The sequence below is a fragment of the Tetrao urogallus genome, assembly GCF_951394365.1.
Source record: "Tetrao urogallus genome assembly, chromosome: 5".
Taxonomy (NCBI): domain Eukaryota; kingdom Metazoa; phylum Chordata; class Aves; order Galliformes; family Phasianidae; genus Tetrao; species Tetrao urogallus.
The window spans coordinates 27,005,553-27,016,598 of NC_136818.1; the positions used below are offsets into that span (position 1 = coordinate 27,005,553).

The 11,046-nt window shown below is 48.2% G+C and overlaps 1 protein-coding gene across 1 annotated transcript in view; it reads left to right on the top strand.

The window, feature by feature from the left end:
• The window catches only part of LOC306946610 (uncharacterized protein C1orf21), a gene marked incomplete at both ends in the record, with an annotated part of 51,367 nt that extends 47,818 nt beyond the window's left edge, over positions 1 to 3,549 (top strand). The window contains one exon of the mRNA XM_079535684.1: positions 3,511 to 3,549. Coding sequence (XP_079391810.1) covers positions 3,511 to 3,549 — 39 coding nt within the window. The remainder of the gene's footprint in view (positions 1 to 3,510) is intronic.
• Positions 3,550 to 11,046: the final 7,497 nt, after the last annotated feature.

An 11,046-nucleotide genomic window follows, 5' to 3' on the forward strand; every position in this document is an offset into this window, starting at 1 on the left:
TAGTGCCATTTGTTCACCAGCTGCCACAATGGAGATGCAGCTGACTGTCTCCTCGCTTTGGATCACGCTCTCAGATCCTTGCAGATGTTCTCTGGGGCTCTTACACTGCTTTGCTATATAGATCAGGGGGCTGCCAATTAAGATGAAGTATGCTGTCTTACATGTCAAAGAGACAGACAGCTCCTGTGCATTTCAAGCTGCTGACGTCATCTAATACAGTTGAGTTACATGAGTTATCATGAGCGTGATAAGAATGACAGAGAAAATTAAAAGTTTATTTTGGACTTAGCAAAAAGAGGGCTGGCTGAAATGAAATGTCTTTAATCCAAGCGTGGAATCCAAAGGACACACAGGCTGACGGCTTGGCAACTGAAAATAAATAGTGTTTATGAGTCCTAGAGGTCAAAAAAGCCTTGATGCAAAGACGTGGAGAATTTTCCTGGGAGAAATTCCATCCCTTGCTGGCACCCATCATGTGCCATGTTCCTAGCTGCAAGTATTGGCATCGCAGAGCTGATTTTACTTCTGTAAAAATGGCCCAAAGGTAAAAATCAGAATGTCAAATGCAGTGCAGGATGCTTCTGCCTACCAAAATTCAATGTCAAAACACTGTGAGGCATTTGAAGGGAGACATCTGTTAGTGCCTCTGTTTGAGTGTCTGTCCTTATGAGAGGAGCTAGAACCGAACTGCTTACATGGAACTTGATGTAATTATGAAAATTAAATCCATCGGATTTGTAGGAAGAAATCCCAGTATAAAGCTCAGTGCTGAATGCTGAGCTATGAAGGCAGTCAGCTGCATTTCAGTTCTGCTAGGCCTTTTTGCAGGGTGCCAGAATGTGAGGGAAAAAAAACAAAAAAAAGAAGAGGGAGAGAAAACCTGGTGATAAGACAGGGATATAAATATGGGAGGTTATGGAGTAGCTGGGCAGAGTGGGGACAGGAGAAATTGTGTATCCAAAGCAAGGCACAAACCCCACAAGGAGGTGCGAGTGGCACCAGATAAAGGGCGATGTGTGCGTGCCCAGGGGAGGAATGGGCAGCACCTGGGGGAAGCTGCTGCACTCATCCTGGTGGGAGAAACCTGGCTGTGAATTACTGTCTGTGGCTGTGAAGGTCAAACCGTATCCTTGTTAGGAGTCCTGGTCTTCACCGCATTGAATTTTCTCCTGCGTGCAATCATTGCAGGCTCAAGGCCTTAGATTTGAACAGTCTTTGGCTTCTGTCCGTCAGGGCTTCTGGGAAGGTGTGGAGTAAAAGAAATGTCAACAGCCAGTTTGGAAAACTTACTTTATTGAGCATTTTGACAATGGCCATCACAAAGAAAGGTCTCAAAAATGACTGCTTTCTCTGAATCCTGCCTGCGGAGCAGTAAACAATCATCAGAAATTCTTATTTAAACATGTATCATTCCTGTAGGCCGAGGCACAGTATGTAGGACTGGTTCCATCCCTCCTGGTGTTTGGGTAGAGGAGAAATTGCCCAAGGGCTCAAGGGGTTTGTGCTCAGGCCACACCGTCCTTCCTCAGCATTGCCTGGAGAGCTGATAAACTTTGTTGTTACTGATAAAAATCCCATTAGGGAATAAAGGGTAGACAAAAGCTTCTGTTCTGAAAACAAACTAAAAAAAAAATGTCCTCTCAGCTCAACATATAACCCTAGTAAAACTGGTGATTTTCTTGTGCAAGCTGCCAAGCCAGGCCGCCTTGCCTTCGCTCCAGTGTTGTTCCTGGCTGCCATAAAACAAACTGCCTTTTGTCATCAGGCTTTGCAACAGAGCTGTGTTCCACCTTGGTGATGGCAGAGAAGGGAAGGGGATGGAGGAGCAGCTGCAGGGCTGCTTGGGTTCCTTGCTCCCTCCCAGTGCCATCCATCTTCCCTCAGCTGCTGAGCTGGCGGGAGGCTGGCCTGCTGCCTGCAGTGTGGGAAACCAAGGGTTTCCCTGTAAAAAATAGAATGATAGAACGGTTTGGATTGGAAGGAACCTTTAAAATCATCTGGTTGCATCCCCTTGCCATAGGGAGGGACACCTCCCACCAGATTGAGTTGCTCACAGCCCCATCCAGCCTTGCCTTGAATGGCTCCAGGGAGGGGGCATTCACAGCCTCACTGGGCAACCTGTTCCAGTGTCTCGCTGCCCTCACAATAAACAATGTCTTCCTAATATCTAGTCTAAATGTACCCTCTTCTAGTTTCAAGCCATTTCCCCTCATCCTGTCTCCACATGCCCCTCCCCACCACCAAATACAGCCACCTTTAGCTGTAACGTAGTGCAGCGGGGGCTTCTCACCTTGCAGTTGGGCATTGCCACAACCTGGGCTTTGAGTTTGCTTTTTGGGGTCTCTCTGTGTAGAGCTGAGGGTGGAAGGCCTGCCTGGTGGTCCCCAGCACTGATGGATTTGGGCATCACTGTGAAGGCAATATTTCTGCATCCCACCAGCCACTCCTCCTTCTGAATCGAAGAATGAATTTGTTTCTTTCTGGGTCAGCGGCTGCTGAGTTGAAATGAGGGCTGATCAGACCCTTGGGACTTCTGGTCGTACAGAGGAAGCCCTGTCATTAATGGTGTGGGGCCACAGGCAGCTGTGTAAGTGCTGGGCACAGAGGAGGGGCCCTCCAGCAAGGTGAGCTCAGTATCATCAGGGGGACTTTAATTGCAGAATATTTTGTCACCAGCACGTGCCCTACATCAATTATGCATCCCAAGAAGCCTCTGTTCTTTCCCCCCCCCCTTTTTTCTTTTGGAAAAGGGCAGGCACCCGTTCTGTTCTGTGGCTCAGCTTGATTCCCAGCTGACACAGCCCAGTATGTGGGACCAAAGGGGTTAGTCCAGAGGTGAAGGTTTTCAATCCCAGATTTGAGGCACCCGTTTTACTCAGGGTATTTTAGGTGGTTTGTGCATTCAGAAGCTGAGCTCCGGCTGTTTCTTCCCAAGGCTGATATCCTGGGAGATGCTGCTGAGTTTTGGATGATATGGGAAGTGCAGCACACCTGCTCTGCACAAAAGCTGTGGTTGTTGAAGCTTAACTTGTTTTCCTTCATTGTGCAACTATGATTTCAATATGAATAGTGTCTTTTGCTCTTTTGTTAAGCTCTTGCTGAGGTTATGTGATGCAGTGCCTCCATGCGTAGTGTTGCTCATTTGATTATGCACTTGGTTGCTTTTGCATTGGAGACTGTGCTGTAGTGACGGATCTGTAAGGCTGCATACACCCAGGTGTGGCATTACTCAGAGAAGCTTTGTAAATCAGTGGTTTGGACTCACCTGGGATTCAGAATGGGGAATGAAAAGCACAGGATTTGCAGGGGCAGAAAGGGAGCGGCTTCCTGTCCTGGTGCCATGCAGGTCCTCCAGAAATGGCTGTTGGAGTCGTGCAGACATCACTCCCTGTTTTTCAGCTTTCTGCCCGGCTCTGAACGTTTACAGACCTGAAATACATGGTCTGTAAGTGTTGTTTGTGGCTTTCTATCTCAGCAAGTCATTAACCTGTCTGGCTTTTTTCCTTGCAGGGTCGTGATTATTGTTCAGAAGAGGAGGATGTCACATAGTGCCAATTCTGCCAATCAAACCAGGAATACTACTGTGTAAATAGATTACAACCCAGTTGAGACCTTTTGGAAGTCTTCTAGAGCAAACAGCACTACATAAAAGAAGATCATTTCCACATTATATGCTCCATTCAGTTACAGTGTTTCTTAATGAACAGATGAGGAATATTGCTAAGGACTCATAAGGAACTATTTTTGTTGCTGCTAGTTAAAACTTGTTGCAACTTTTCACTTTCTCTGTGTCCAGATACGCAGCAGATCCTTAAAGTTAATCCGAAAGACGGTGTTGATTTTATTAAGGCCTCTGGCCTGTTTTCTATCAGGTGAGGTAGTGTTACACAGCTTCCATAAGTGAACATTCAAGCATCTGAGAAACACCCTTACGCTGTCTGTCAGTCCGCGTGCGGCCGGAGTGCTTATTCATGCTGGTGATTTCAAGCTTTGGAGATGGGATGTTTTGCCATGGCAGGCCTTGTTTCTCTGCTGAGAAGAAGCTGAGAAACTATTATCCATTAAAAGCATGTTATCACTGAAATGCTGGAAAGTGATGCAAGAGCAGGAATTTGTATTTTAAGAGGAAAAGAGTTTCATTTAATAGGTATCTTAATCAAGGACTAAGCTTGCAGTATTGGCTTTGCTGAGCACGAATGGGAGTGTGATCACAATCATTTTGAATCTCTTTTTTTCTAAGAAAATAAACATTTTACTGTTTTTATGTATCCTTGTCTTTTCCCATTCGTGTAATGTTCACGTTCCGAGAGCCCGGGGGCTGGGAAGGCAAAACCAGCCCTGGGCATTTATGGCAGTGGATCCCATCTGTGAAAGCAGTGCTGTGCCGGCAGGGTGCATCTTCTGCATCTCCTGTAGAGTTTATTTTTCCAGATGATACAGAGGGGATGCTGTCTTCTCAAAAGCAGATGTGAAGTTTTTAACAAATACTGTCATGAGTTGAAAAAAAACAACAACCAACCCTTAAAGAAGTGGAAAAAAGACAACTTTTGTATGTATTCCTTCAAAGGTGATTGTTACCTGTAGCAGTATTTACCCTTCCCACTTTGACAGCGCCAGTTCTGCAGTGCGTCTCGAAGAGCAGCTTTCTCAGTGAGCTGCAGGACGTGGGGTTCGTATTGATGCCACGGTTCCCAGCTGGAGGGCTGCTCCTGTGGGATCTGCCACAAGGCTGCACAACAGCCTCGAGTTCTGACACAGTGGGGCGCTCAGCCCAAACCCTTTAAAAGTGACCATTTCTCTGGCCTGGGTCACAGGGCCTTCTGCAAAACAGATCCTCCTGAAGGCTGTCGGCTGAAAGCCCCTCTCTTCTGATTTCCAGAGATCTCTAAAACACATTGGAATTCCATCACCGGCGCTTTCCTCTCACAGTCACAGCACTGCATTCCACCAATAGCTTTCCATGTAAAAGCTCAGCAAAGAGGGTCCTCCCCAGTGGGCTTTACCCTTCACATTGGTGGCCTGTTGATAGCCAAGAACTGCTGGCCAGTTCTTGAATCCTCGCTCTGTTTTGCAGCCATTTTGGCAGCAGCTTTGGCAGCACAGCTCTTTCTGAGCATCCCATTCTTCCTGGAGATGAGTTTTTGCTCCTTTTCCCCATGCAGTCATGCTGGGTAGGGCTCTTGGGGTCTCTCAGTGCTGCAGAGCCATTTGAGTCTTCAGATGATAGGGGAGGACTGTACCCTCACGTATATTTTTTTTGCATAATTCATAGCAGCTCTTGAGCAGGTAAGCATGCAAAGGAGATTCAAGAGATTGCATATTTGAATTATTTAAACATTTTAATTAATAAAGAGCTCTGGGGTTGATCCCACCAGAAGTATTTCACAAAGCCTTTGTGGGTTATGCAGGCGGGGTTGAGCTGGGTCCTTGATAAACACGGTTCATTTTCTAAGCACTGAACATCTCACTTACAGATTTCACATACGGATGTTGTGTTGCAGGTGTTCCATGGTCTTTCAGTACTGCAGCATCACCTGGGCAGCCCGAGCCGCTGGGGGAAGGTCTGTGGGGAAGCCATTGGTGGTGATGTGCCCAGGACTGCAGCAGGCTGCTGGTGGGACTGGCTGAGCTCTGCTTTGCTCCCTTTCCCATGGGCAGAGCTGAGTGTTGGCACTCGGGGTGGTGGAGGGGTCCCCTGTTGGCATCAAGGCAGCAAGCCTTCGGCCATGGCCCTTCCATCAGCTGTACGTGGCAGCAGCACTGAGACCTGGCTGGGACAGGGCCTTGCTCAGGTGGGAACTTGCTATTGAACCCATGAGCATATGGGAAACGAAAGCCCAGCCCTGGCAATGTATTATAAGGAGCCGGGCTGGTCCTTAGGGCTTCTGGGAACTTGCTCTTGTTGCAGGCAGACCTGCAGGGATGCTCAGCTGAATGGTGCTCTTTAACCTGGTTTATGTCTTCAGCAGAAGTCATAACAAATTTTGTCTAAATATGTGCGGCCACTAAGGATCTGTAATAATATAAGCTGATTATTAACATAAGCTATAGCTTGAAATGCATCTCTTCTTAGAGCCATACCTCAAATAAATTCAGCAGATTAGAAAAGAGGGTGGACAGAGGAGAACTGCTCACATCTGACGTGCTGCACTTGGTGGTAAAGGGGTTTTTCAAGATTTCTTATGAAAGAAATAGCAAGAAAATGATTCCAGGCCAAGTCTCCCTTCAGGAGGCTGATGTACCAACTGGTATCTCCCGGTTACAGTGCGGGATCTTGGACAAAACGTGAAGTAATTTCACAATCACCTTCCCATTGCACGTGAGCAGATATCTTCAGTGCAAGGGGAAGGCCTGCCCTGGGACAGCAGCACCAGCACTCACCTCCATGCCTCCATGCCCAGCCGTGTCCCAGCACAGCACTGCCGTGCGATTCCTCCTGGGAGCACAGCAGGGTGAACCCCACAGCGAGGTGACTGCATGCAGTGGAGCACAGTGCCAGATATCAGGCATGAAGAGGGTGAGATCCACGTTTGAGCACACACCTCTCCCAGAGCAACAGAGAGCTTTCCTAAATCCCTGCTTTCCAGCCCAATTCCACCTAAGACTGTTCCCACATCTCCATCCCTGCTTGGATGCACAGGCAGATGTGCAGGCTGACACACAAACAGCCCCAGCTGAGGAGCCAGGTCGCAGGGCCGTGCTTCAGAAAGCTCAGCAAAGCAGCTGCTTCATTACCTGACTTCCAATGCCGTTTGTGTGAAAGCAGAATGAGGGCAAAGGCTCACCAGGTGGGAGTGAAGCCCACTGGCTCCATGCATGCCCATCAGATATATATGGATGTGTACATACGTGTTGCTGGGGGCCTGCTGGAGCCAGGAGTCAGAATCATTAAGGTTGGAAAGGCCACCGATGGCATCTAGTCCAGCCATCAGGGATCCAACAATTTGAGGGCTTGGCCCTGTGCTGATGCGGGTGCTCAGCTTCTGCAGGCCTGGGGGTGCACAAAAGATGGCACAAAAGAGACTGGGTACTTCAGGACCATTTTGCAGTACACATTCTCACCTGGGCCAGGCAGATCCCAACCAGTGCCTGCATGGGATGCTGGGGCCATGAGCACCCATCTGTGTGACAAGGACAGGTTTCCAGACTGGATGTGGCTCTGGGCAGCCTGGTCTGGTGGTTGTTGACCCTGCACATAGCAGGGGATTGAAACCGGATGATCACTGTGGTCCTTTCCAACCCAGGCCATTCTATGATTTTAAATAGCTGATGGCCCTAGGGATTCACAGAGGCCCAGTGCCCTACAGCCCCACAGGGTAAGTGAGTGCTTTGCTGGGTGCAGCTCAGTGGGTTCCTACTGACATGGCATTGGAAAGATGCTTTCGGGAGTATTTCCTATCAGAGGTTCCCTACTCTGGGCTCCCACTGCTGCTGGGCACTGCCACAGAGCTGCCCCAGTCCCATCTTTCTCATGCATACATCCATTAAAAAAGCAATTTGAGGGAAAAAGTTCTCAAAGGTGATTGCTGCGAGAAACTAGAAAGAGGTGTGGGAGCAACGTGATATTCTTGGGTTTTGGCATTCTGATTTCGTGTCTATTAATAATCCCCCGAGTGAGTCATATGGAGATGCATTTATGCACTGAGTCGGAGAGAGCTGCTGCCTGAAATAGCAGCTCTGTAATTTTTTATGATGCTGTAATGCCAGCACGGTGCAGATTGACATCATTTAGCAGAGCCGCTGGCTGGCAATCAGCTCACCCGTGTCAGGGCCCGAAATAAACACGGGAGCCACGTGCTGCGTTACATAAACAGCCACGGAAGCCATCGCCTGTCAGAAGTGCCTCTTTCCCATTTCCTACAGCTCTCCCTCCTTTTATCCCTTAGCAAAAGCATAAGCCCCGATTGCCCATTTTCTTAAACTGGAGCACGAGGAGTTACAAGGAATAACAGCTCCACGTACCTGGCGCTGTATTTGGCACTCACGAGGTGAAGCCAACAACCCAGAACAGCTTGACCAGAATATTTACATTTTATTAAATCTTTACAATCAGCAGTTATAATCAAGTACACAATTATGTACACAGATTATATACATTTTAGCCCAACCTTTTACATCACAGTACATCGTTGCCCTTAGAAATATTGTATATGCTTACCACCAGACAGCAAAACCCAACAGAAGTGTTACAGCACCTGTTAGTAGACATCTTCCATAAGAAAATATACGGCTGTAAATCGGGCTGGCTAAAAAGAAAAAAAATCCTATAAAATCTGAACATACAATATTTCATTCACAGAATGTTTCTCTATGTTCTGAGTGACGGCTCTGCACACCACAGCCCGTTTCTAACTTCTCACCAAATGCTTTTCCATGAGCAATGCCTTCAAGAGGAGGAGAAAAAGCTGGGCTCTGGCTTTAAATTCTTTGAGAAACAACACGTGTAAACAATTAAAAATTCCTCTAGTATCAAATTGGCTGATCTGAATTACATGGCACAGAGTAAGCGTGGCTCCAGCCAGGATTCCTGAATTCAGTGTTCAACGCTATACAAACCAATGTGCAATACCCAAAATGAAGGGCAGCTGCTGATGAACAATGGGCGAGCAGTGCTCCACGTGGAGCAGACAACCCAGAAAGAACACTTACTCTCCTCTCCGAAAGATGATTTACAAAAATAATTAATACATTCTTTTTGCTTTTTAAGATAAGAGTGACAGAAAACCGAACTACTTTTAACATGATACGAGAAGGTCAACTAATGCCACCTCCTCTCAAGGAAACACCAAATGAAAACAACCTGAATTGAACCGCCCCCCTCACCCTTCCTGCTTTCCCAAGAGGTCGCTTCCACTGACCAGGTCTGTACACCTCTCCCCCTGCAGCTCTCGTGGTCACCTCCAAGCAGAGCAGAACAAAAACACAGCCCTGGAGGAGGGAGGTGATGGGCACCTGCAGACGGCCACCGCCAGGCACACCCACACCCTGCACCACGTCCAGGGAAAGGGCTGTTTGCTGCTTTGGCCACGGGTGCGGATGAGCAGCCAGAGGCGAGCCTGTGGTGCCAAGGGAAGCTCAGCTTTTAGGAAAATTTTGCTATTACACCTAAACTTTCTGCAGGTTAACAAAGACACACCACCGTAAGCTTGCATTGCAACATTGACAGACTTAATTAACACCATGATCAGAGGACCTCTATACCTAGGAAATATAACCCTGCTTCCCCCAAAAGAACTACCCAGCATGAAGGTGCAGTCCATGCTAGAGAGCACTGAGAACAGCAGCACTGCCGTGGCACAGGCAGGCAGAGACCCGTGGGATGACACCCAGCCTGCTGCTGGGCTCACAGCTCCACTAACAAAGGGCACTTATGGCTACTATGGTCCAATCCCTTCCATGAAGAAATCCACGTCACAACAAAAAAAAAAAAAAAAAAAAAAAAAAATACCCACATCAATACAAAATCCCCCAGCTGAAAAACCTCGGCTGCTGCAAGCACTCAGCTCAAACCTCCACACAGCTATTTGTGCAAAGGAATAACTACACCGGAAAGCTGATTTATTTTAAAAGGACGCTTATTCACTCTTCTGCTACCTCTTTCTTTCCTCCTCCAAATCACCTCCTCCTCCAATGGTTTAACGTTATCATTCAATTTACGCACACGGTTCTGACTGCCATGCTCCCAAAAGGTGCCTGGGCACTCGCAGCTCCTGAAAGCAGTGTCGTCACATACACATGTATACAGCGTTTGCCCGGGATTTCCATTCATACTGTACAGGAGTATACACAAATAAATACAGTATGGCTGTACTAATAACAGTTGCATATTCAGCACGCATAATTTCACCAGCTAAAAGAAAGGTGCACTTCAGACTGGGACTTTTTTTTTCTTTAAAATATCATAAGGACCAATAGAAACCTTCATTTCTAGTCTGGCGCAGCGTACAGGCAGTGTTGATTTATTTTCTAATATAAAACAATTCCTTGAGCCACGACTCTCTAAAAGCAGTTTACATAAATCAACTGAATGACCTTTCGGCAGTTTCTTTGGACAAGGGACATCTCAGCTGTCTCAATAACCCCGCTTCCATTGCAGTAAGGGGGATAACAACCATCGCTCAGCTGGGGCACGCTCCCAAAGCCCAGAGCAGCCATTCTCACTGCTCCCATCGCTGCAGTCCAGGCTGTGGGCCCGACAGCCCCCATTGCTGCACTGCACTGCTGCACCGGCCTCACTGCCCGAAGCATCATGCTACAGAAGCTGCTGTTAGAAGTAAAACTTGGGGGAAAAAAAGGAAGATTTTTGTTACAGCAAATCTAATTCTGCTTGGTGTGCATTCAGGGAATACCGCCAGGTGAAACTGTGCCTCGGGTAGGTTGGGTTTTCCAACCTGCAGGGCTCACCGTTTGCCCCAATCTCTTTACCTTCACCTCACATGTAACTTTCATAGCACACCACCAACCTTAACCTGGCAGCCCCAAAGGAAGCAGGCTATCCTCGTTCCCTGACTGCACCTGCTTACAAAGCACACTGCCTTTGGTTTGTGCAGCTTCACCAGCTGAATTTAGCAGGAGAAAAAGCTCACGGGCCATCTCAGTCATTCTTCACGCAGCAGATGGAAGGAGCAACGAGCAACACCACTGTGTCTGGGTGCAATGCGTCAGAACAGAACCAAACAGCTTCTACCTGCGTCTTACAGATGCAGCGACTGGAGACATCACTTCACCTGCTGCTAGCGAGGAAGGCCTTCAGAGCAGGGGGGGGGGGGGGGGGGGGGGGGGTCAGGGAAACCAGGCACAGCTCCGCTCCCAGCAGGGCAGCAGCCGTCCTGCTGCCTCCAGCTGCTCCCACTGGCGGCTGCTGAATGGTGCTGGCAGCCCCACGTGCTCAACTTGTGCCTCCCAGAGGCCGAGGCAGCATCACCTCTGGGCACCTGGCAGGCAGAAGTCAGGCTCTCTCCCTGAGCAAACCTCCCGGGACACAGCACCGCGCAGTGGGGCCACACGAGTGCTTCAATTGCACATTCCCATTTTTAAACAGGAAAA